Source organism: Arachis hypogaea, chromosome 17 (assembly GCF_003086295.3).
Source record: "Arachis hypogaea cultivar Tifrunner chromosome 17, arahy.Tifrunner.gnm2.J5K5, whole genome shotgun sequence".
Classification (NCBI taxonomy): domain Eukaryota; kingdom Viridiplantae; phylum Streptophyta; class Magnoliopsida; order Fabales; family Fabaceae; genus Arachis; species Arachis hypogaea.
In genome coordinates this window covers 114,882,415-114,910,277 of record NC_092052.1, presented here as the reverse complement: position 1 = coordinate 114,910,277, position 27,863 = coordinate 114,882,415, and the positions used below count along the sequence as shown (strand labels likewise).

The 27,863-nt window shown below is 35.2% G+C and overlaps 2 protein-coding genes and 1 long non-coding RNA gene across 3 annotated transcripts; 1 reads left to right on the top strand and 2 right to left on the bottom strand.

The window, feature by feature from the left end:
- Positions 1-475: 475 nt before the first annotated feature.
- Positions 476-4,298, bottom strand: LOC112764840 (zinc finger protein ENHYDROUS). Its single transcript, XM_025810634.3, has 4 exons — positions 3,553-4,298; positions 3,020-3,416; positions 2,717-2,925; positions 476-1,486 (listed from the first exon to the last, which is right to left on the bottom strand). Exons 1-4 carry the CDS (start codon positions 3,683-3,685, stop codon positions 834-836), a joined length of 1,392 nt encoding a protein of 463 aa, XP_025666419.1. The 5' UTR covers positions 3,686-4,298; the 3' UTR covers positions 476-833.
- LOC140181037 (uncharacterized) lies at positions 2,570-4,416 on the top strand. The gene is made up of 2 exons (XR_011875547.1): positions 2,570-3,462; positions 3,565-4,416. It is a non-coding gene; the product is annotated as an uncharacterized lncRNA (long non-coding RNA).
- A 3,401-nt stretch (positions 4,417-7,817) lies between these two features.
- Positions 7,818-9,659, bottom strand: LOC140180687 (uncharacterized). Its single transcript, XM_072221964.1, has 3 exons — positions 8,931-9,659; positions 8,308-8,369; positions 7,818-8,205 (listed from the first exon to the last, which is right to left on the bottom strand). Exons 1-3 carry the CDS (start codon positions 9,657-9,659, stop codon positions 7,818-7,820), a joined length of 1,179 nt encoding a protein of 392 aa, XP_072078065.1.
- Between the last annotated feature and the right edge of the window lie 18,204 nt (positions 9,660-27,863).

Here is a 27,863-nt window from a genome sequence, read left to right as displayed (position 1 = left end):
TTTCAAGGTTATCCATTTTCATGTTAAAAAATGATTTTACTTATCTTTTCTTTTGCTTTTTATCTAGTACTATGTTTTTAAATTACACTTTCAAATTGTTTGAACATATTGTATAATGTACACTTATTAAATTACACTTTCAAATTGTTTGAACATATTGTATAATGTATACTCATAAGTGTTTTTTTTCTTTTAAAGTAAAAAGTGCTCAACACATCAAGGTCGAGCAACAGGAAGTCTAGTAGTAAAAGACAACTCATAAGTGTTAAATACAAAAAGGAGCATAAATATCTTTTCTAAATAAAAACATTCACGTAACACATTGTTTGACTAAGGGTTGTATCAGAAGATACAAAATATAAAGAATAAAACAACTGCAATTCTTGGCGAGCAGTAATCTTCTGAGAAATGAAATTTGAAGTTGAACACTTCTCCAAAGAGATGAACTAACTACCAAGGGAATCTTACCTTCGTATGTACAAAATATTTTCCTTCATCTAAGGCGTATAGTTACAGTAGCTCAGTTCTACATTATCCCATGCATGTCATATTTCATCATTTTTCTACAATTTTAATTGTCCGTTGATCTACCAAGAAGGGGGTAAGGAACCAAATTAAAACACTCATTACAGAGAAAGACAAAAGTACAAAACACTTGGGCATACAATAATTATATCCCGAAAAAGAGGTTTGTATACTACATGTGACGTGAGATTAATATAAGTGTGACTTTATGTCTTTACCCGTCATTTTTCTGACTGGGAAAGCTCAAAGGATATACAAGGGTAGAGTTGATTTCTCGTCACCAAAAAAAGCGCGGCGAGCCACATCAACTACTGGTGGCGAACTCCACCTGCATCTCCAGATGAATCGAAGTTCCCTCCAAAAGAGGTTAACAAAGCAGAAAGACCACCCCTGCTAACATTATCACCGCCATTGCCACCGATCCCAAGACCAAGAAGATCCCGGGTCATGGGAGGGGACCCCATCATCACATCTGCAAAACCCGGATCCCCACATGGAAGTCCAAGCCCAAGGTTATGATCTGCCAAACTCGGATTCTCTTGCTTCACATGGCTGCTCATGTTCCATTGCATTATTGGGTTCTCAATGCCGCTCTCGTCTTGAGGATGATATCCCGTAGATGACGTGGCTAAGCCTAAACCTCGAAGAAGCGACGTGTTGGAAGAAGCTGCACCCATTTGAGCTGCCTTCTGGAGCAATGCGGTGGCAGACAGTGCAGCTGTTGTTGATGGCTGTGGACATGCAGTGTAGTGATGGCGAGGGTCGTTAACGTTGTTGGAGAGATAGAGTGGCACGGAGAGGGAGAGTGACGTGGCTGCCGTGACGTTGGGGAATGAGGTGGTTGATGGTGCTGCTGCTCCGGCTGAGGATGCCAACACAGTTGCAAGAACAGTGCTAGTTGTCACAGCTTTCGCAACACACGTTGTTGGCGGTGACAGCCTCGTCGCATTTTCCGGAATTTCTGATGCCAAAGCGAAAAAAATGTTATATGCATCACTTGTATTTTTTTACTTTTAATATTAAAAATCATTATAGAAAACAGATATACACAAAAATAATACAATCATCGTTTCCCTAAATATGAGTACTAAAAACCAAGACAACAAGCCCATTGATAAATGGAAATATCTGGTACTACTTTAACTTCAGTATCTCACTTATGTCTGTTATTAAATTTGGAGACAATGGCCTAACTCCACACTGGAAAATCAAGGTGTTACTATATATCCGTATGTTTGGATGGGTGGAAAAAAGGTGAGATGAAATGGAAAGAAAAGAAACATTAATGAGTTGTAAGTTCTAAGTTTTAAATTATTCTATAAAAATAAATAAAATGAAGAATAAGAGAACGTACTTCATCTCCGTTTTCTTGCTTTTCTTCTCAAAATAAATTAGGAGAAATGTGAATTTTTAACATTTTCTTTTTCATAAAACCACCACATGACAACGACCAGATTACGGGTTTGTCACTACTCGCTACTGCTTAAATTGCCTTAAATTGTCAGCTTCCAAAAGACCCCGTCCGCAAGAGCAAAAACAATTGGAAAAAAATAAAATAAAATAAAATGGAAACACATGGTAGTATGTATATACTATAGTAATGACAAAAAACGGATCCTCTGAGTTTAATTGACGTCTGCGTCATGCCTCTAAAAGTATCTTAAATTAAATAATTAAATAGCTACAACTATAGAATATAATTTTGGGTATATACTCAAACAGGTTCAAAAGAAATTTTGCCCTTGGCGTTTTTTATTTTTTAAAAAAATTTATTATATTGAAATTATTAAATTTTATAAAAATAAAATATGTAATTTTTTAGTTAAATTTGTTATTTTTATTTAAAAAAATAAATGATGTAAAATATAACAAAAAAATTTATATATCTTATTTTTATAAAATTTTAAAATTTTAAAATAATAAAATTTGTCAATACTTATTTTAATATATATTCTGTAAATTTTTAATAAGTTGAATATACAGCAAAAAAAAATTATTCTAATTCTTTGTATAATACACCTAAGACATTCTTTAGCAAAATTTCATAATTAATTTGAAAATTCTAGCGTGTAATTGAATGTGGATGAAAATAATTTCAAACATAAATTGACAAGAGATTTGACCCGATGTACGAAAAGGAACGTGCAAACAGCAAAACGACGCTCGGAAACAGCCATTGAACAGTACCTACCTGAGCTCTGAATTGACAGAGTCGGAGACACCACCGAAGTCGACGGAGTAAGCGGTGGCTGCGGCGGCGATGAAGAAGAAGCCGCAGTCACACCAGCACCAGCACCAGCACCAACACCGTCCTTGTCATCAGTGCTTAGGGTTTGAGCCTTAGCACTCTCTTCAGCTAACGCATCGCAAAAAGCTCTATGCGTAACAAAGCTATCCCTCCTTTTTCACACACACGAGACACACACTATTAGAAGCAGAAAAGAGAAGAATCAAAGGATCAATGATTTTGAAGGAAATTGAAAAGAAGAAAAACCTAGAGAACAAGGTTCCGCAACCGCATCTGTACTCTCTGGTTCCGCAGGTCTTCATGTGTGCCTTCCAATCGGATTGAACGGCGTATTTCTTTGAGCAACGTTCGCATTTGAGCTTCTTCTCGCCGTGCTTTCTGCAGAAGTGCTTCTTGATGCCGGTGAGGTCGCCGAGCGCCCTGGAAGGATTGTGGTGGACACACGAAGGTTCGGGGCACACGTACACCCTCTTTCTTACCTCCTTGGTGGCACGCTGCCGGAGCTTCCACGGGAGGTTGTGTCCCCGCCGGTGGAGCTGGAGGTTCTGGTCCCTCTGGAACCCCTTGTTGCAGATCTCGCACACGAAACGGTTCGTCGCTAACAGCGTCTTTGGCGACAAAGCAATCACTTCAGCATCCGGATCTGAAGAACATTATTCAAAAGCACTCATAAAGTGACACAAAATGGAGTAAGCTTTTTAAAAATTTAAGACATCTGAGTTAAAAAGATAGTGGTGTTGTATTAATTAGTTAATTAGTTAATTAATGATTGAATGTACCTGGCATTCCAGGGAGGTTTCGCTTCTTTTTTAGGGGCGGGGCGGGTGGTTGAGGTGCGGTTTCTAAGTCCAAAGCCGATAAGGTGGCGGCTTCCTCGCCGGAAAGTGGCATTGGTGGTGGCTCCGTCGTCATAGCTGCTCAATCAATTTATGAATGAGGGCAGAGGCTCATTCATATGCAGATGTAAGTAGTACTCTTTTCTCTTCTCTGGAAAGCTGAAAACTACCTGTTTAGTATTCCATGAAATGAAATGAAACACAAGGATCACCTACGTTATAATCACTGGTCAACTGAGACCTTATGATAATAATTAAAAATGTGTGTTAACTTTTGGTTTTTCCCTAGAAATGGAGAGGAGTGTTGGGATTGGAGGGTGAGAAAAGAGAGAAAGGTGTTGCTGGTTCCTATGAGACAGGGTTTCAAGTGTTCAACATTTTCTGGGTGGAGTCGTGGGCGGTGGGAACTGTGTACAACGGTCCTATAAGGCGGCGGTGTTTGGTAGGGGCTCAAGCCTCAAAGGAAGAGAGAGAGAGAGAGAGAAACAAGGAGAGAATATATTATTTATTTGAAAATGAGTTAAGACTTAAGAAGTAAGAACTTAACATAGTATCTGCATATGCATTAAAAAAATTAGGCTAAAGCGGCGCCACTTAACCATGGGTAAGTACTACGGGAGAGTGAGAAGAGTTTCTTTGTAAAAAAATAAATATTTGAGGGATGACTGGAACATCAGATTTCCATGGGCTATGACCACCGGTGTTAATTTCATTGTTAAGACAGCGGTGCTTTTCCTAATTTCCTGTACTACAACCTTGTACTATTGAATATTCTTCTCTAATCAATCTAGTAGTAGTATTTATTAATTTTGAAATTTTAAAGTTTATTTAACTTATTTTTATGTAAAATTTAGGAGAATATTAAGTTAAGAAGGATATATCACCTCATATCAACCTGATACTTGGCCTTAATTAGATCACCTCATCTTTCATATTGGTTTTTCTCGCAATAGCCACCTAGCCATCCTAAGAGTATGATTCCAATATTGTCCCCTACAGTATAAAGAACGCGTGATAAATATTTGGACCATGAAACACCTATTTGATTATCAGTAATAGTAATGTTAGAGCGAAAAAAAAATTATTTAATAAAATAAATTTTGACTATTTTTTATTAATTTTTTTTTGTTATTAAACATTTTTATTTGATTATTAATTTATTTAATTCTCACTCTTGCAATTTTAGAGTAATACGGATAATTCACGTTAATAAAATTTATGCAATTTAAAATTATGTAGAATTGATTATACATCTTGGGTTATGTTACGTGTACACAAAAATTAGCCATTAAAATCAGCTACTAGTATAAAATATATGTTAGAATATAAATATACATTAAAAATAAATTAAACCACATATATATTTATACACAAATATATTGGTGGCTGATTTTAGTGGCTGATTTTGGTGTACAAATAGCATTTCTCATACAAATCTTATCTTAATTATATATATAAAAATTGAATTAAGTTAAGTCGATTTATACTAAATACATGTAACATATACATGTAAATCGAATCAACCTGATTCAATTTACTATTGTATAGCATATATATAGTAAATCAAATCAGCTTGATTCGATTTACTACTTGTACAGATTATTGATATTTCTTACTTTAAGTTAATTTATTAATTTTAAAGCATAAATATCAATAAAAAAACTCCCATTTGAATAAAATAAAATATTAAAAATCAAAACGAATTAGAATAAAAATTCAAATTTTATGTTTTAGTTCTAATTAAAAAAATTTACATTTTTATAAATTTATGAATTTAAAACGAAACATTAATAAACGATTTTTAAAAATTCATTAAAAATTATCTTTTAACTCATTAACATCAAAAGAATAATTTTTGCGATTTTTTATGTTGAAAAAATTAATATAATAAAGTATAGCCTTCTAAGGTGATATAGGAGTTAAACTAACTTGGCTTTTTTTCAAAATCAAAAGTAACGCACAACATTATCAAAGCGTTTCTACTACACTTAATTTTACAATTTAAATAATAATTTAATTGATATAATATTTTAATTATTGTTCAAATCACATATTTTATAAGAGTAAAGTACCAAAATTGACCATGAAAAATTATATATGCTGACAAATTTGACCATAGAAAAATTAAAACTAACTTGTAATTATGAAAGATGGAATTTCATAAACAAAACTATCCAAATTCTAAAAATCTATCAAAAATGTCTAAATTGCCTCTCTACTCTAACTTAATCACTCTCAAACTCTAACCCCACCTTACCTCCATTTTCCAATCTCTTCACCAACACTCCCAATCTTCGGCAAATTCCTCGTCTACTGTCCTTTTTTTGCATGGGTTAGGCTAAACACAAATCCGACCGAAAAGAACAACTATTCCTGTTAGCCACCATTGCAACTTGATTCACCATTCTTTAGAGATCCTATGCACAGTTTCATTGGTGAAGAAAATCTAATTCGAGCTGCCATATCCTCCTCCAATTTGGCCTCATGACTTCGTTGCAATTTTAATCGTCACTTTTTGTCGCTTTGCAACTAACTGGCACTCCATCCTTCCTGATCTCAGCTACATTCGCCGATGATTCTGGTGTGACATGGAAGATGACGAAGGAGCTCCCTCCACAAATTGCAACAGTAACTGTGATACCATCAGAGATTATGCTACTATGCTGACTCTGTTTTTTTGGACTTTAGTTATTGCAATTTTGATCTTCTATGCATGAAGAACAGTATCATCCATCTCCAACAAAATGCAGTAGTTGATGATGAACTTGAAATCGATAGAATTTTGGAGTGTTACTGTTGTTGTTAGTGGTGTTGAGATTGAGATGGAATAGATGAGAAAAGAGAGAAAATAGAAGAGGAACTGGGAGATTGGGGGTGGTGAAGAGAATTGGAGAATGAAAATGAGGTGGGATTAGAGTTTGAGAGTGATTAGGTTAGAGTATAGGAATAATTTAAAAATTTTTAATAAATTTTTAGAATTTTGGTAGTTTATTTTTTTTTCCAAAGATAAATGTTATTTTATTAATATAAAATAAAAGTGTTTTCATAAGGAAGTACAAAAGAATTGGGTATTCCCATTTATCACCAACTGTGACTAAAAGAGTAAGAGCTTAAAGAAGAGTAAAGTAAGAGTAAAGAAAATTAGCAGCATCTATCAGGTATGGCTCACGAGTTCACGCACTAAATTGCTGGCTTCTTTCATTATCTCTGGTGCCGGGCTTATTACCTTCTCAAAAACACACCGATTCCTCGCTTTCCAAGTGCTCCAACACAGCGCCGCTATGAGGAGGGTCTTTTGTCTACCGTCGAATTGAGCCGCTGCCCAGGATAAGACTCGTTACCACCAATTGAAAAAGATCTCTTCTTCTCTCATCCATAGGTCAGGGGTTATTAAGTTTAGACTCCATATTATTGAAGACAAGGGGCATTGGAACAAAGCATGAGAAATTGATTCAGCCTTCAATATGCATCTTGGACAAGTGGCAGGAGTGGATGCGAACCGGCTGTGAACTTGTTGCAACACCGGAAGCTTTTTATGAAGACTTTTCCATAGAAAAATCTTAATTTTATGTGGTAATTTCAACTCCCAAATGCTATTCCAGACTCTGTTGTGTATGTTCTGGGGCCTCAATGAAGTAGGAGAATGAAAGAATTCATAAGCAATTTTGTATCCTGACCCAACTTCATATATACCAGATTTTGTCCAGCACCAATTAACTTCATCCTCCTCCTCTGTTGGTTTGATTGAAAAAATTTTATTGCATATATCAACTGAAAAAATCGGCTCAATCAGATTTCTATTCCAACTTCTATCAGGATTTAGTAACGTACTAACATAATACACTTGCAGATTTGGCGGAATTGTGAGTGCATTTTGAGGGACATTAAGGGGCACTGGTAGTGGGAGACAGGGGTCATGGAAGATGCGAACATTAGTGCCAGAGCCTATTTTCCATAACAAGCCTTTCTCGATCACCTTGCGCCCTTCAAGAACACTTCTCCAGCCCCACGACGGTACACTTCCTATCTCTGCATGTAGGAAATCTGTATATCTGAAATATTTAGCTTTGAGCATTCTTTTTTTTTTTTTACCAAAGATAGGAGACTCGAACCCGCAACCTCTTAATTGAGTATGAGGAGACTATGCCATTTGAGCTATAACTCATTGGCAGTTTTGAGCATTCTTGATAGAGTAGAATTAGGATATTTCATAGACGCCAACATTGCTTGCCCAATAAAGCCAAATTTTGCACCCTTAGGTCCTTGATCCCCAGCCCTCCATCTTTCTTCGGTCTCGTCATTGTGTCCCATTTAATCCAAACCATTCTTCGTTCTGCGCCTTTTTGACCCCACCAAAATTGCGAGAGCATGCTATGAATCTCAGTCAACAGCGTGTCCGGGAGCTTGAAACAAGAGAGTGTATAAATAGGAATCGCCTCCCCCACCGCTCTCAATAGCGTGTGCCTGCCACCTGATGACAATAGACTTCTTTTCCAACCCATAATCCTCTTCTGAGCTTTATCCTTGATAGCTCCAAAGGTTGCTTTCTTTGATTTTTGAACTATAGAGGGCAGTCCCATGTATTTGTCTTGTGCTCTGATATGTTAAATGTTTAGTGTCTGAGCAACTGTTAGTCTTGTGTTATGAGGTGTGTTGTGATTGAAAAAGATAGCCAACTTATTCAAATTGACTTTTTACCCACTGAAACCCTCATAGATCTCTAGCAATTCTAGAATACTTTGGCTTGTATTAGGTGCGTTCTTGCAAAAAAGGATTGAATCATCAGCAAACAAAAATTGATTAACTGTTTGGCATCTCTGATTAACTTGAACTCCTTGAATTAATCTATTTTGCTCTACCTTGTGTAGCAAGAAGGAAAGCCCTTCTGCACAAAAAAGAAAGAGATATGCAGATAGGGGATCACCCTGTCGGATGCCCCTATTTGGCTTAAAATAGCCAAAAGGTTGACCTTCCACAACAACAGAGTAAGAAACAGTCGTTACCAATTCCTTAGTCCAGTTAATTCATTTAGCATCAAAGCCCAGCTTATCCATAATATACCATAAAAAATTCCATTCAACCATATCATAAGCCTTGCTCATGTCTAGTTTAATAACCATCTCATGCTCTGCCCCACTTCTCTTATTTTTCAAATAGTGCATACATTCGTAGGCAATTAGAATATGATCTGAAATGAGTCTACCTTTGAGAAACGCACTCTGATTTGGGCTTATAATTTTATTCATAATACCTTGTAATTGGTGCACCATAACTTTAAAAATAATTTTATACATAACTGAAGACAAACTGATCGGTCGTACCTGAGTCATGTCATTGGCATCTAGCACCTTTGGAATCAAACAAATTTGAGTATGATTGAAGCTTTTAAGAATTCTGCCGCTGTGAAAGAAACTTCTCACTGCCTTAAAAACGTCACCTCCAACTATATCCCAGAAAAAGTGAAAAAACTTAGCTGTAAACCCGTCATCACCAGGAGCACTCTGAGCATGAACACTAAATGTAGCTCTTTTGACCTCGTCCATAGTTACTGGCCTTTGGAGCCTACGGTTCATGGAAGCTGTAACCTTAGGCTCCAAATCCTCTAAGTATGGATTCGGATAAGCCGAACAAGAAGAAGTAAAAATATCGCAAAAGTAGTATTCAGCTACCTTTGCAATATCCTCCGGTTTCGATGCAATCTCATTGTCCCTCCCCACTAATCTCCAAATTATGTTCCTTAGCATCCTTGATTGAAATTTCTGGTGAAAGAATCTAGTGTTCTGATCTCCTTCTTTTAGCCACTTGACTCTAGATTTTTCTCGCCAATAGCTCTCTTCTTTCAAATATGCCAGCTCCAACTTCTCCTCCAAATTGGTAACCTCCTCTCCCCCATTGATTCCAGCCACCCGTAACTCCTCTAGTTTAGCTTGAAGGTCCTCAATTTCTTTCCGGGAGTTTACTTTGTGAGTTTTCTGCCATTGAACTAGTCTATGTCTACAAACTTTCAACTTTTGGGCCAAAGAAAACATAGCCGAGCCTACAACTTCCATTCTCCACACTTCACTGACAATTCTCTTGACATCCTCTTCTCCACACCAACATTCCTAGTATTTAAACCGCCTTTTACTATGCCAGGATTGAGGTTCGGTTTCCATCAAAATTGGAGCATGATCCGAGCCTGACTCTGTGAGCCTGTGTACCACTGCATTCGGAAACTTCAACTTCCATTCCATCCCAACTAAATAGCGGTCAAGCCTCTCCTTCACCAAATCCTCTCCTTGTCTTCGATTTGTCCACGTGAAAGGGCGCCCCACTATTCCAATATCCACTAATTCGTTACTGTCAATAAATTTAGTGAATGTTGCAATGGTGGTTGCTGATTTTTGGCCTCCACCCTCCTTTTTCACTTGGCTTGTTATAGCATTAAAATCGCCTGCTATTACCACTTTTCCTTCCAGGTGTTGGCTCATTGTTGTAAGCTCCTTAAACTGTAAGGATCGAATTTGTTCCAAACAACTCAAATGGACACCAATGAACTCCCATACCTCACTGCTTCCGACTTCCTTAATTTTGGCTGCCACAAAGAATTCTCCACTGCTAATAATTTGAACACTGATGATGTCCTTCCAAGCTAGCACAAGTCCTCCTGCCACTCCTGCCGATTAACAATATGCCAGTTTTCGTAGCCGCATACCCGAAGTTTTACTTCCACCTGTCGAGATTGGTTCTTTGTTTCACTTATAAACACAATTTCGGGGGAGTGGGATTTACAGATCCCTTTTAAGGTGTGAATTGTCAGGGGTCTCCCCAAACCCCGACAATTCCAAACTATAGTTCTCATGGCGCCTTGGGTGCCATTTGTAGGCTGGCACCCTCCACCATCTGTTCAACTGCATTTTCATCCTCTATTCTTGCTTTCTTTGTAGATCCTTCAGCTATACCACTCATCAACCTTTTTTGGGTTCACTTTTAGTATCTGACTCTGCAACATCTTGTCTTGCTAACCTTTTCCACTTCCTACCTTTCTCTGTAGTGAGACACTGCCCAATAGCGAATTGCATAAGCTGCCCTTCATCTTCCTTGGTATTGGACTGACCAGCTATGATAACCTCCATGTATTCTGTTATAGAATTGGCTGATTGAGGTGACTCAGGTGCTACCCTATTACCAGTGTCTTGTGGTTTCAAACTTTGTTTCCCTTCTTGCATTGACATCCCTGCAAATTCTTCCAATAAGCAGTTTAAGACCGGTTTTTTCTTACGTTGAGTGGCCTTATTCTGGTTTTGGGTTGAGTTGTTGAATGTTCTTTCTCCTTCAGAGTAGATTCGCGTTCCCACTTGGTTGGCTTTAACCCATTCGCCAATGTCATCATCTTTTACCATATTACTCTTTGTGTCCTTCAGCAGATCATGGCAGTTTTTCACCTCGTGCCCCAATTTTGCGCAATAGGTACAGAACTTTCCAAGTCTCTCATAGCGCAGTGCCACTTCTACCTCTTTTTTTTGGTAGTTTTGTTTATGAAACCTATCTTTCATTGTTACATATTAGTTTTAATTTTTCTATGGTCAGATTTGTTAGCGTTATAATATTTCATGCTCAGTTTTGGTATTTTACTCTATTGTATAAATATAGTTAGTATTTTTATATTATATAACTATCTGTTACTTCTAATTTTGAAAAAAATCTAAGTTTTTAACTCTTATGCCACCTTGGAGAGTTATACTTTATATTAATCTTTTCAACATCAAAAGTTCCACTAATGATTCTTTAGATATTAATGAGTCAAATGATGATTTTTAATAAATATTTAAAAATTATTTATTGTTCTATTTTAAATTCACAAGTTTGTAAAAATATACATTTTTTGAAATTTGAACTAAAACACAAAATTTAAATTTCTATTCTTATTCGTTCTGATATTTTATTTAAATTCAAATGAAGGATTTTTTTATTGATATTTATATTTTAAAATTAATAATAAATAAATCAATAATAATCTATACAAGTCAAGGTTTTAAAATTCGGACTAGTCATCGAACTGTTTTAGTCAAGGTTCTGAAAACCGAACCGGTCATCGAACCATTCTAGCTACTAGTTCACTGGTTCATAGGTTCAACCGGTTCGATCGTGGTTGAACCGAAAAATCGTTTTATAATAAAATAATAAATAAAATATAAATAAACACATGAAAATATAATTATATTCTAATATAAATTTTAAAATATCATTCAAATTAAAAGTACTACATAAACCAGAATGTTATAATCTCATTCAAATACAAATTCAAAAGTCAAAAAATAAAACAAAGACATGAAGTAAAATCTCCGGAGTGTACATGAAGTAACAAAGACACATAGACCATAACAAAAACCCCTTTACTGTTACAATAACAGGGATAAGATCAAATTAATGTTTTTGATCTAATTCAACAATAATCAATCATTATCCTTTATCATGGATAAGTGCACAACATACCTTGATTTGTCATATGGTTGTACCAGAAGGGAACTGACATCAGGGGTGCTAATTTGAGCAATGCTCTTCAAGCTAACTGGACTTCCATAGTATTCCACCTAGAAACATGTTATAAAATTGCTTATCTACAGAAATAAACTATTGATGAATACATTGATATCTAGTTCATCGTATAAATAATGCATTATGGTATAAGCAATGTGGTGGGTTGGATCAAAAGTACAAGTTGCCAATTTGGTATGGCAGTTCCTCAATGTAGGTTCCGTAGAATTGTTAGCAATACTAAATAACAATGTGACAAGCAGATGAAGTACAAATGAAAAGTAGTCCACCAATCCAAGTCAAATGTTGGAGAAAAATTGAGAAATGAGATTGATCAATCAGAGTTCACAGTTTCAGAGTTCAATAGTTCATCATGTCACAAAATCAAAGAGCTACTCAATGAACAGAGTTCACAGTAATCCAACCCAATGATCTCAACTCTCAAGTTCACAACAAATGAACAAACAACATCCAAAATTCAAAGTTTAGCAGTTCATCATGTCTCAAAATCAGTGTTGACAAAATCAGAGTTCACAAAATCATGTCACAAAATCAGAGTTCAAAAAATTCTTTGTTCACAGAATCATCTCTCAAAATCAGAGTATACAAAATCAGAGTTCACAATGACAAAATCATGTCACATAAATCAAAGTTCACACAATCATATTTCATAAAATCAGAGTTCACAGTTTCATCTCTCAAAATCAGAGTATACAAAATCAGAGTTCACAATGACAAAATCATGTCACATAAATTATAAATCAGAGTTCACACAATCAGAGTTCACAGTTTCATCAGATTTCACAATTTCATCAGAATTCAGTCAATTCACAGAGTTCACAGTATCAGATTTCATCACAGTATCAGAGACTCAGAGTCAGTTCATCATGCAACAGTTTATAACTAAATTAAAAATTACCTGGAACTCTATTGCTTTCTCTCAGAGCTCGAAGGCACCTTGAGGCTTCAGGCTTCACCTCTTCAACGCTTCAACCGAACTCTATTGCTTTCTCTCAGAGCTCGACGGAGGTGACTGGTCGAAGTGGCTGAGTGCGCGACGGAGCTGATGGCGCGACGCTGCTGACTGCGCGACGGAGCTGACGGCGCGACGAACCCAACAGCGCCACGGAGCTGACGGCACGACGGTGCTGAAGGCGCGACGGATCGTGATGGCATTCAGGGCTTCAGGCGTTCTCTGTCTCACTCTCTCTGACGTGATAGTGCGACGGATCGTGACGGTGATGAATGATGAGAGTGGAGCTGAAGTGCGTGGGTGTGGGTCTGTGGGTGTGGCCGTGTGGAACTGGGAGTCTGGGATGCAACACGCAAGTGCGAATGGCAAAGGAGAATTAGGGTTCACATTTCACAAAACGCAAAACGGCAGCGTTTTGCTGCACAGCTAAAAAACCGGCCGGGTCCCGGTTCGGTTCGACCGACCGGTAACCGGCCGGTTCGTCGGTTCAACGCCGATTTCTTAATTTTGCGGTTTTTCTAATTGTTCGAACCGCTTTAGTTTCTGGTTCACGGTTTAACCGGTTCGACCGGCCGATTCGAACCGGTTTTCAGAACATTGGTTTTAGTCACTAGTTTACTGGTTTAACCAGTCTAACTGTGGTTCAACCGAAAAAATTATTTATAATAAAATAATAAATAAATTATAAATAAATATTCTAAAAAAAGTACAAACATAAAAATATTAACAATCAATCTTTAATGTCAGAAGAAATAATTAAATCACAATAACAATTACACAGCAAGAATACCAATAATTAAATCACAATAACACAATAATAAATTACACAAGGGCAACAAATTTTTTTAAAGATTAACAAGAATTATCAAAATTTCAGGCAGCATCACTACTTTCTTTGATTGATTATGATTAAGGTGGTTGTTGTTCTTGAAGCAATTCGGGTTATCTGAGAGTATGCTTTGAGAGAAGAGTACTTGAAGCTTTCTATGCTTCTTCACTCTTGCATGACCCAAAATCATTGTGAAGCAAAGAAACAACTTTCTTGGACCTTAACACAACTTCCCTAGTTTTCACCATTAAATTCCTATTCTGAACTTGATTCCTTAGCTGAGACAAAATACTAAAAACTCTATGGCATCTTTCAACAGCTAATTTATTAGTTTGTTCAACTTCCTCTATTCTTATCTATCTATCTATCTATCTAAGTTAATAAAAAATTCTCAAATCAAAAGCTAAACATGCCTTGATACTCAAAAAATATGAACATCTTGAGTTATCAACACAGATACTGTACATTTAGCTATAAATGGCATACAAAAGACTCAAATATAAAGAATCTCATTTTTTTCAATGGGAGCCACAAAAATAGATTTTTCATGTTCAAGTCCCAAATTTTCATCAAAGGATGAAAAAGGGTCAATTTTTTTTCTTTTTTGTTTATGTTTTTTGTTGTTGGTAGAACAAATGAAGACCCTGGGATCAGAACTAACTAATAGGAGTTAGAAAAAATTGAAGCATATCTATATCTGCTTTAGAAAATAAATAAAAATAAAAAAATTCAACCCAATCTTATCTTCAATGAACCCAAGAAAAAAGAATAAGAAAGAAGGAGTTGGAAGAGAGCAAGAGTTGGAGAGCACGGACGGCGGCTGAGATTGATAGATGGACGGCAGCAATGGCTCGACAGACAGGCGGTGGCAGTGGCTCGAAGAAAGGCTAGGCTTAGAGAATGGCGAGTGACTGAAATTAATAAATCATTCACGAAGTTAAAAACAGCAGCATCATAGCCAAATATCAATTAATCATCCATAATTCCATAGCTGAAATCAATAAGGCAACACATTACTAGCAGCTCTCAAAGGATCCCAATAAAAAATACCATTACCAACACCACAACAGATTGAACAGCAGCCAGGAATCAAGAACAATCAGCAACAAAAATTAAAAACAGCAGCAACAATTAATCACCTTAAAACAGAAATCAATAATATATCAATTGAAATTCAAAAACAGCATACTCACTTCCTCAGAAATTAAAAAGAAGAGCAGCAGAATAACAAATCCATTTTTAACAACACAAAATCAACAATTTAATTTCAATCTACATTCAGAAATCAATAAATCACTAAACAAAGCATAAAAGTAAGACCCGAAGAAGTGAACAACCCTGTAAGTCTGTAAGCAGTGCCACTAACCTCCGACGGAGAGCACAGCGACAAACAGACGACGAACGGCGAGGCGACGATGACGAACAGACGACGAGCAGCTCCAACCCTCAACTAGACGACGTGCCGAGCTACAAGAGAGTGGCTCGGCTCGAGACAGGGGGAACGAGGAGGCCACGGAGGCACCGACAACAACAGACGGCGGCGGTAGAACCCTACTTTTTTGCTTTTCAATTCTGAATGTCACGAGAGGAAGGGGTGTTGTGGGAAGGGGGTGGGCGAGGGTGATGCGTTTAAGCGTTGGTTTCTTTTTTTTTAAAAGTTCAAAATGATGGCGTTTATAAGAACTGGTTGGTTCCGATCCAGTCCAACCGATCAGTTATCGATTTTCGAATGATTTTCAATTGGGCGGTTTTACATACTGAACTGGACCATTTTCTTTGTCGATTTTTGGTTGAACCGGTTCGACCGACCGATCCGATCCGATTTTTAGAACATTGGTACAAGTAGTAAATCGAAACAGACTGATTCAATTTACTATTTATATACTGTATCAGTAGTACATTAAATTAGGTTATTCGATTTATATGTATATACTATACAAATAATAAATTAAATTATATACATATATTTAATGTAAATGGACTTAGTTTAATTTATATAGATATATTTAAAATAAGATATGTAACCGAATTATATTTAAGATATTTGTATAATTTTAAGTCTCATTTATTTTATTCACATAAATTATTCAAGTAATACTGTCAAAGTAAATATTATTTTAAAAAGAAAAGTAAGGTCTCATTTAAATATGTTTTTAAACATTGCGAAAAAGATACACAAAAATGTTACATACACTATACAAATCTTGCTCTGTTTCAATTTGTATCTTTTATTTAAACTAATCTAATTTAGTTGCAAAATGATCAGCCAATTTATTATGACAAAATACGTAACCTGAGGTCAAATGGCTCGTTCAAGAATCTTAGACAGCAATTATTAATTTATAATATTATTAAAAATCATTAAAATGTGACTTTTAAAGTGATGTATAAAGAAACAATATTGTTACTTAAAAAAGCAAATGAGGCTTTTTGTCTTTTTCATGCAAGGAGGGAGATCTGATACGGGGTTATAACTAAATGTCGATTAAACAGCAAAGGGGATGGGCCACTTAAGCTGTACGCGCAAATTGCAAGGGCTAACTCTTTCCATTTCAAAGGGTGCCATGATGATGATGGCGATAAAGGTAAGGGTGTTTTGGTCTTTTCATCAGATGCATATCTATAATTAAGCCTCACTGGCCTGCACTTCATCACACTACAAATTTCAGAATGAAATCGTGTCTGGGACCCACTAACTGTAAAGTCCAGCATCTGATGTGGAACAAGTACAAGAAAAGAAGACGGGTTAGGCATGCAATTGATCCATGGATCGATATCCACACACGCCACCTCACCATTTCAATATTTATATCTATTTTTTATAATCATTTTATCACATTCATAAAATATTTTTACTATATTAAATAAAGTATAAAATTCATATATAATAATTAAAAAGTTTCAAAGCAAATTAATATATATATTGAAAACACAAATATTTTAAAAAGAAAATGTACACGAAATTAATGTTTTATTAGTCAATATTAAGATTTTTTAGTGTTAATTTTTTTAATCTTCACTTTTTAAAAAAAATTAGAATTTAAAATTTAAAATTTAAAAATAAAAATAGAGATTGTGAATATAAAGTAAAAGAATAATTTTAAAGTTAGCTCCAATCGATAATATTGACTAATGAAAAATTAATTTTAATGGAATTGTTCCAAATTTTAGTATAATTATTCAAGGAGCTAGTTACATACTTTAAAATTGAAATCCAATATTTTAATTGATTTAACTAAAATACATGCTTGTTAAAATTTCAAGTATATGTATTGATATAAGATACCGCCTCACCAAAAAAAGATATAACACCCTGAATAAAAACAAATATAAATAAAATAATACTATTGAAAAGTTATCTAACCATATTTGGTGTACATAAAATTAATTATCAAATTTAATTATTATATATTTATATATAAATATATATTATTTAATTTATTTTTAATTTAATGTATATTTTATATTAATGACTGATTTTAATAACTAATTTTAATGTATTAATAATATTTTTAAAAGTTATCAATAGTTTTAAAAATATTAATGTCTTATTAGACAATCTTAGTCATTAATATTTATTATATAATATATATAATAAATAGTTAAAATTACTGGAATATTAATATTTTTAAAACACATAATTTTTCAATACTATTTCCTTAATATAGTATTTCCGTTCAATCTTCGTTTTGTTAATGTAAAGAAAAGTTTTAGTTTTCCAAATGGTTTTAATTATGTATCCCCAAAAAATATGGTGGTAATTATTACAATCACAGTGTATAGATCAATGTGTGCAAGTATGAACCCGATTCGCCTTTTAAGGTTGCTAACTTAATCAAATGACACTCAAGTACTCAACCCTACCTTGAAATAGTAATAAGCTAATTATTTACAGTCAGCAAATTTACAAGTGCCATTGTCAACAATTTGCCGGCTGAAGACACACTTGATTGTGGTTCTCGTGTTTGACATTATGGATTTATGGTGCATTTGAGATTTTGCCCAGAAGTGAAAACATATTTTTGTTGCTATAGATTATTGGTATTTAGACAAATAAATAAACTTTAGATCACTGTTTTGGAGGGAGGGGGTTATAAAGGAGCGTGCAGTAACACTATTCTGTTGTTGCGATGTGGACTTAATGGTACGAAGAAGCACAGCTGTAAGGTGTTGTGAGTAATGTGACCCTACCTTTTGCTTGAAATCTGCACAATGTCAAAAGGTAGAAGAGCAAGATATGTCCATGTGTAATCATTTCCAATTTGATTATCTTTTTCATGCCTTTCAACTCTTTCCTCATTTGATGCGAAGCCCCACTTAGGCCACCCTTCATCATGATGCGTACTAAAAATAATTTCCGGCAAATTTTTTGATGTCTATAAATTTGATATTGAATTTGTTGACTTTATTTTTTATAGTAAATTTTAAATATTTAAAAGTTATTTATTTTTTATATTTTTTAAATTAAATATTATAAAATTTTAAAAATTAATAAATTAATTATAAATAAAAAATAAAAAAATAAATTTTATAATTTAAAAATATAAAAATATTTAAAATAAAAATTAAAATACTAATTTTAAAAATTTTGACTCAAAATTAAAGTAAGAGATCAAACTAGTTGAATCTAACTCATATTTGAGTCTTTCATTTAATCACCCACCATGAACTCGGTTCATTACAAGATAAAAGAGAGGGGAAAGCACGGTGAAAGAAAGAGGGGAGACAAAAACCTTTGAAGTACTATTCACACATCACTTTAATTGCTTATAACTTTTAATTTGGAACTCCGATCGTCGAACTGTTTGTGGCCACGCGTTCGTCTCGTCGAACTCTTTGATTCTAACCGAACAAAAGTTGTAAGAATCTCAAATTTTCGTGCCTAGTTCTCAACCCCTTTATTTTTCACGTTTTTGGATTTGTTATTGAGAGATTTTGATGATTTTGGTAGTTTTGGTGCAATCTAACATTAGATAATTGCTAGATTTTATTTCAATTATCAATGGGTAAGGTAAGAAAACTCTAAACCCTTGTAGTTTGTCTAATTTTATAAACCCTAGTGTTAACTGTAGTGGCAAATTAGAGCGTTTGGAATCGAGCTTTGGTGGCCAGAGCTTGTTAGAATTGATTTGAAATCTTGAAAGCTAGAATTGTGGCATTTTAAGCTTGGAAAAAATCAGCCAAAGTATAGTTTCAATTTTCTTTAGTTAATATATAATACTATGTGAAACTTAGGCTAGTTACCCCTAAGATAGGTTGAACTGCATGAATTGATTATTTGAGTAAAGACTTGATTTAGTGTGTGGATAAAATGTGAATGATGATGAGTATTTGTAAAATTTTGTGTTGGAAGGGAATTTGTTAAAAATGGTGGATTAAGTGTGTATGTGTGCATGTATGTTTATGAACTAGTTGGTGGCTAAAGTTTGGAATTGTGTAATGTTAGGTTATTGATGTTAGTTTGCAAGTTATGATTGTGATAAATGAATTTAGATTTGGTATGAGTAGTGTAAAACCTCGAATAAACGAAAATTAAATAAATAATAAATTAAATATGAGTGAATATGGTTAAAAAATTTAGCAATTAGAATTTGATAATTTAAATATGATATTTAGACTCAATGAATTTTTCTGAGTCGAAAAACATGATTTTCGGCGTAAAAACGCGAAATGGTATTTTAGCCGGCAGTACCGGCTTAAGTATGTCCGGTACTACGTCTGAAAAAATTAATTATGAGTAAAGGGGATAAAAAGTTAAAATTTAATTAAGAAAAATTAAAAATAAGTAAAAGTAAATTAAAACACTAATTTTAAAGATTTTGGCCTAAAATTAGACTAACGGACTAAACTGATTGGACCGGGCCCAAGTAAGCCTAACCTACATAAGCCCAAATTAATGAGCATTCAGCTCATTCTTTCAAAGAGAAAGAGAGCCACGGAAGTGAGAAGTGAAGAGTGGGGTGAAGGTTTCACTATTCACCCTCCTCTTCAAATCATCATAACTTGTGATTTCGAGCTCTGATTGACGAGTCGTTTGCGGCCATGTGTTGCTCTCGATGAGCTCTTCAATTCTATCCAGGTATTGTGGTGAGTATTTCTAAGCTCTCTGTCCAATTTCATTTTCCCCCTTTTATTCCGAATTTGATTTGGGTTTTGAGGAAATCTTGTAGTTTTGGTTGTTTAGGGTATTCTAGTATGAGCCATTGATAAGTTTCATCACTAATTTCATGGGTTAAGATAAGGAACCTCCAACCTTTATGATTTATCAATTTTATGAACCCTAGATTTATATATATGTGAAATTATTTATGTTAGTGTTGTTGGGTAAAATTGGAGCGCTTGTAACAAGGTATTGGTAGCTAAAAGCTTATTGGTGTTGATTGAGAGCTTAAATTTAACTTTCAAGAGGTACAATTTAAGTTTTATTTAAGTACCATGTGGTGTAATGTGAATTCCTAGGTTAGATGCTCCTAGGAATAAGCTTGAATAATATATTTAAATGTGGTGATATGTGTAGTGAATATATGGATGAGATTGATATTAGTATGGAGGGAATTGATGTTGGTGTAGACCATATTAAGATTGAATAATGATTTTGCATTTATGAATTATATATGTATATATATTCAATTGAGAAATGTTGGGACAGAAGCCATGAATTGAGCCGGAGGCCGTGAACTTGGGCCGAAGGCTGGAAAAAGGTAAGAAAAGTGAGTGATATTTGTATTGTGTGATGATGTATGATATGAAATGGAATTAAATGAATGGTGATGATGATTGGGGATATTGTAGGAGTATGAGAATAAATTGGTTCAATGGGTATAAGTTGATATATGAGCAAATGTTGTTGTGTTAATTATTGATGAGTATTGACTTGAAGTATATTAGATTGAGAACCTTGAATGAGTTGAGGAATTGAGAATTTAACAGTTTAAATAGTTGAATGATTTATTAATGGTTAATGGGTATTTAGTATTGATTTTGAGTGTTTTGGAATTGATTTGGTTGATAATAGTTTGGTTTGAAAATGAGGATTTGGAAAGTAGAGCTTTTGAACTTTTTGGGTAAAACTTGATTTTTAATGAACTTCGATGATCTATAACTTGGGCCTCGGATTTTGGATTTAAATGAAATCTATTTCAAATTAAAGATAATGTTAAGAAATTTAAAATGATATAAAGTTTATGGAAATAAGAATTTTGTAGAGAAAGTTATGGGCATCGAAAATCAGGTGCAGAAAACTAAAATTTTTCCAAGTGCAGACAACCAGAATTTCTGGTGTGTGTGCGTATGCACATACCAGGAGGTGTGATTTGGGATGTGCGTACACACACAAGGGTGCATACACACAGGCTGGGATGGTCGTTCTGTTGGGTGCATACGCACAGAACCTATGCATACGCACACTACCCTGTTTTGCACAAAAACTCCATTTTTTACCGTTTGACCTTCTCGGCAAGCGTGTAAACCTCCAAAACTATTGTTTTGATAGAAATTCTCTATTTTTGAACTATCAATCATTCCTCTAATTTTTCAAACCTCTAGAAGTTCTGTTGTCAATCTAGTATTAAATTTCTGAACCCTAGCCGGCCTAAACTTCGCAGATTGCGACTAGTGGCTATTTACTTATGTTACCTATATATATATACATCTTGTCCTTATCTTATTTACACACACACACACACGCATGCACACACATATACTTACTATTATTCCACCTTGAGTCGTACTAGTGTAATATCATTGACTTATGACTCGAGCATAAGGATCTATATATTAGGGTGTTACAAGTAGGTGGGTAATGATTTCGAGTTGACAATTGAATAGTTGGAAGTGTTTTGAATTGAGAATTTTGGAAAACTAGAGGATTTGTAACTTTTGGTAAAAATTGAACTTTTGACCAACTTCGGCCTGCCATAATTCAGCTTCCAGACCCCCAAATCTTGTGAAACTTATTTTGATTGAAAACTGGGTCCGTGTAGTTTATAATGTTCAAGAAACGGATTGAAAAAAAATTTAACAAAAAAATTATGCGCGTTCGAAGTTTGGTGTGAAAAATTTATTTTTGAACTTATCAGCTTTTTGGAGTTTCAGATAGATATGCGTACGTGGAATGTTCCATGCGATGCGAGTATTGGGCTCTGCCTAGATATCTCGCATACACGAATACACAGACACAGGCTCGTGTACGTGTCACTGTCAAATGACCTATTGATTGCCATTACCAAGAAGAGAATCTGACACAACACTCTTATTGATGGATCTGCTTGAACTTGAGAAGGGGAGGTTGAATCAAGTTGGCTAAAAAAATTAATGTTTCAAACTCTGTTTTCGCAGAAGCTAATTTTGCAGGAGATTTTTTCATTTTCTCTCATACTAAAAAAAGAAACAGAGAAGGGAAGAAGAGAAAGAGGCCAGCATGTATCCTGGTTCGGATTCTAAGAGTGATAAATCCTACGTCCAGTCTCCACCACAACCATGGTGGAATTTTCACTATAATCAACTGATTACATTCACCAATACTATTGAATTACAACCTAATTCAACTAGTATCTACCACTAAACTTTTTTCACCAAAGCTCAGCTTTCCAAGTGCTATCCCAACTTGGAAGGGGAACCTAAACAGGTTCAAATTCACCAAGTGCTATCCCAACTTGGCAAGGAAAACTAGTCCTAGTTCAACAGTTTAAATACACAGATTTTTCAGTGGCTCTTTTATTCATCTCTCTTGCCTTTTCTTTCATGACTTTTCAACTCACATATTCAGCCTTTTCTCAATACAAAAGATGACACAGGACAGCCATAACAAAGAAAATCAGAAATGAAGCACTAGTAGAAGAAAAAGAATTCAGCTCGATTGAGAGGATATAATGCTCTGAATTTTTCTTTCTTTTTCTTGCTCTCCAATGTTGAAGTGAGGCATCTCTTATAGAATTAGAGTTCTCTTCAAGTTGCCTCTTTCAATTCCTTGTCTGAGCTACCCGTTGGAGCTGTCTATGAAAATATGCAGTCCTTTTTCTATCTTACTCTACTAACTCTGCAGGTTGAGGAGCCATTCCACCACTTCTATTGTCCTTGGATTTGCTTTTTTCCTTGGCATGCATTTCTTTCTCCCTCTGCTCCATTACCTCTGCTATCTGAGGAGCTGCTCTACTGCTTCTGCTATTATGAAAATTTGTGTTTTGCTCTCCCATATTCTGAATATTATTTTTGTTGATGTCCTTGTAATGAGAGTGACCCCAGTTGTCCTTGTTTTTGTCTTAGTGTTACAACTGTCCTTGTGTGATGACAAATGTCCTTCTTGCTTTTTCTTCTTTTTGTTCCCACCAGTTTATTTGATGCTGTCTTCTCTTGACTCATGGGAACTGATTTGTTGTTCATTAGCAAGTAATGGACTTGAGTGTTGGAGGTGTAACATTTTAAGATGGTGAAGCAATACTAACTTGGGCTGAAGCAACATATAAATGAGCCTGTATCACTTAGCACACATTAAACCTTAATTGGGCTTTTAACCCAAATAATGTTTGTCATCACATATTAGTCCAAAATCAAACTTATCTCAACAATCTCCCCCTTAATGACGAACATGATAAAAGAGGATAATTGAAATTAAAAATTAATTTAAACGAGTTGAGAGAACTTTCCTTTGATGACTATCCGAAGTGTGTAGTAGTCCCCCTCACTGTTAGCATTTCTCCCCCTTAATCATGGCTTTCCTCTTCAAGTGGATAAAACTTAAAACAACCAAGAATAATTTCTAAAGCAATATATCACAGTAACAATAACACCAAGCACATAGCAATTAACACCAAACATAGAGCAATTAAAGTTAAGCACAGTAATAGATATTAAGCATCATTGTTAATATCCCAAGCCAATGCTAACTTTTCTTTTCTTTTCTTCTCCTTTTGTCATCAAGGTGGGAAATAACCCTGCAAAAACTGTTAGTGGCTATCCAAAAGAGTCATCAAGCAGTGAAGTAGGTAGGTAATACAGTTATCCAAATGAAAAAAAAATCAAATAAAACAGTCCAATTCACAGAAGAGATGAAAATATTCTAGGCGTCAGAGTTCAAATCATCGGATGCTTCATCATCATCTTCATTGTCAGTAGTTGTAAGACCAACCTCAATGTCTTCCACATAATCCCTGAGTATCCGAATCCTCCCTTTTGTTTTCTTGAGCGCATTATCTTCCATAACCTCATTTCTCTTGCGCTCGGCTCCATAGTTGATTAGAAGGTTGGTGAGATTGACGAACTCTTGGAGCACATTCTTCATGATACCTGTCAGAACTCTGATCTTAGACTAATTAGATATGGGAATCAGTGGATCTTCATCATGGGATGTAACTTCAGTGCCATCATCAGTATTGTGGCACTTGGTCGCTGTTCTTTTTACTGCACCTCCCCCTTTGATGTAAGAGTTACAGTCTCTAGAAATCTCAGCCCCAAAATCAACATTATAATATTGAAAAATTTTTGTGAGCAGCATTGCATAAGGTAAAGCATTTTTAAAACTAACACAAGTACGCATGTGTCTCACTAACAAGTAAGCAAAAGAAATTGGAATTTTGGAGAGAAGAGCAAACATAACCAGTGTGTCAGAGAAGGAGACTCGTTGAAAAGAGCCACTCTGAGGTAGGATTATATGGTTCACAATCCTGTGCAACTGGCACGGACTGGACCAAGAGATTTATGAGTTGGTGTGGTACATTCAAGGAGAGCTATGTTGACACAAGCAGTCCCTAGGGCTTCAAAATACGACACATTAAGAGACTCTTCCCACTTACCAGAGGTGAACACATCAAGTCCCCTGTCCTGGTAATCTAGGGCTTTGCTAAGGTGATACTTGTCGAGGATGATTATGCGACCTTTAACAAAGGATGCGATTCTTCCTTCCTTGTATGACATGTTGCTATAGAACTGCTTCACTAGATCAGGATAAACTTTTTCATGAATGGATAGGATGGGAATCCATCCTTGACATGCAAATAGAGGAGTAAAGTTTAGACCTTTTCTACGAAGCTTGTCTAGATTTACAAGTTTGGAAGCACAAAGAGTACGCTTGTAAATATCCTTGCAGAAAACATGTAGTTCATGAAGGGTTGAGAACGTGAAGAGTGAGCACCACTATGAGAGCTTCTGCAGACTGCTCTTTTCTTGCGAGCCATACTTATGGGACACAAGTTAGTTTCAGAATGGGAATAGTGGGGTGAAGGAAGAGTGGAGGAGTTGAGTGTGAAAGGGTGCGTGTAGTGGAGCGTTAATATAGGCCTTGGGTAGTGTAAAGGTTTCATCTTGAAAAAAGGATAAAAATGAAAGCTTTTGAAAACCATTGAATTTACAGCTGTAACCACTATAATTTCAATTTTGAAAATTTAATTTAAAATGAAAATCAATTTAAAAGTAGGCCCAATATATGTTAAATTTTGGGACCAAAAACAAATTTCTGAGATCCAAGTCTAGAGAGGGCCCAAGGTGCTTCAACATAAGTGACCCATTTGAAGATAAACAAGTAAACACACCAGGTCCACCAAATCTCACTTGCTTCCAATGAGACTAGAATGCATCACAAGGAGTTAATGAAGTCTGCTCATCATCTGTCCAGAATAATCTCATCTTGACCTATGAGACAAAATGCTTAAACCAGAGTATTAGAAAAATTAGATGAATCAAGAATGCCCAGTGCAGTTCGTAATTTGCAGAACCTCTCTTCTATCAATGGTTTAGTGAAAATATCAGCTAGTTGATCTTCAGATTTAACAAACTGAATATCTAAATTTCTATTTTGCACATGTTCTCTCATAGAATGAAATCTAACTTCAATGTGCTTTGTTCTTGAGTGCAAAATAGGGATTTTTGAAATATTTAAAGCACTCATATTATCACAAAATAATGGAATATTAGATACTTTCAGTTTATAATAAGCTAACTGAGTTTTTAACCATAGTAATTGAGAGCAACAAGAAAAGGCTGCAATATACTCAACTTCGACAGTGGATAGTGCCACTGTTGCTTGCTTCTTACTTGACCATATATTGAGTGATTTGCCAAGGAAGCAACACATGCCACTTGTGCATCTTCTATCAATTCTGTCCCCAGCAAAATGAGCATCACAATAACCCACTAATTGAAATGAATCAGTTTTGGGATACCATAAACCATAATTAGTGGCACCAAGTACATATCGAATGATCCTCTTGACAGCTGAGAGATGAGATTTCTTAGGTTTTTATTGGAATCTTGAGCACACACTAACACTTTGAATGATATCAGGTTTTGAGGAGGTTAGATACATCAAAGAACAAATCATCCCTTTGTAACGTGTCTCATCAACATCTCTAGCATGTTCATCTTTGTCAAGCTTGATATTTAGATGCATGAAAATTTCCATCGGCTTGACACATTCCAGCCCAAATTTCTTGACAAGTTCCTTGGCATATTTTTCTTGATGAACAAAAATGCCTTTTGCAATTTGCTTGATTTGCAATCCTAGAAAGAAAGTTAATTCTCACATCATACTCATGTCAAATTCACTTGTCATTAGCTTAGCAAAATCTGCACACAAAGCCTCATCAACTGAACCAAAAATGATATCATCAACGTAAACTTGCACAAGAATAAAATGATCATTGTAATTCTTAATAAATAGAATGGTGTTAGTGGCTCCTCTTTGAAAATTATTTTTCAATAAAAATGAGTTAAGCCTCTCATACCAAGCTCTAGGAGTTTGTCTTAAACCATATAAGGTTTTAGCTAGTTTGAAAACATAGTTAGAAAAAGTTTTGATTTCAAACACAGGAGATTGAGCCACATAGACCTCTCTATCTATTATACCATTGAGGAAAGCATACTTTACGTCCATTTGAAATAGCTTGAAGCCGCAATGAGCCGCATAGGCTAAGAGCAATCTAATGGCTTTCATTTGACTTACCGGAGTAAATGATTCATCAAAATTAATCCCTACCTCTTGATCATAGCCTTGAGCAACCAATCTTCCTTTATTTCAGACAATGGTTCCATCTTCACCCAGTTTATTTTTGAAAATCCATTTTGTGCCAGTGACTTTCTTTCCATTTGAGTGAGGCACTAAGGTCCAAACTTGATTCTTCTCAAACTATTGCAATTCCTCTTCCATGGCTAATACCCAAGATGGATCAACAAGTGCTTCTTGGATATTTTGAGGTTCAATGTTTGATATGAGAACAATGTTGTTGGATTCGGCTCCTTTCAAAGACCATCTAGTAGTCATTCCTTTGGAGGGATCACCAATTATGAACTCTTCAGGATAATTTTTCAGAAATTTCCATTCTCTTGGCCTTCTGGTTTGGGTTGAGGATTCAGGTTCCTCTTGATCAACAATTGCCTCTACATCAGGATTTTCTACTGCGACAGGAGATAATTCCAAATTGTCTCCTACAGAATCAGTGTTTTCATTGCTAGCAGATGTAGTTTCTTGAGGACTTGAGTTTTGTTGAACTGTCTCAGTATTCTTGGTCATTTCAACTTCAAAACCTGAACTATCATCAATACACACACTAGGAACGGAGTTAGACTCACAAAATGTGACATGCATGGTCTCCTCAACAGTTTTAGGGTACTTGTTATATACTCTATAAGCTTTGCTATTAGTGGAATAACCAAGAAAGATACCTTCATGTGTTTTAGGATCAATTTTTCCCAAATTTTCTTTGATATTCAGTATAAAACACTTGCAACCAAACACACGAAAGTAGTTAAGATTAGGTGGATGTCCTTCCCAAAGTTCATATGGAGTTTTTGTCAAAAATTTTCTTATGAGGCTTCGGTTTAGAACATAACAAGCTGTATTCACAGCTTCAGCCCATAAGAATTTTGGAACTTCATATTCAGACAGCATAGCTCTAGCCATTTTTTGCAAACTTCTATTTCTTCTTTTCACAACACCATTTTGTT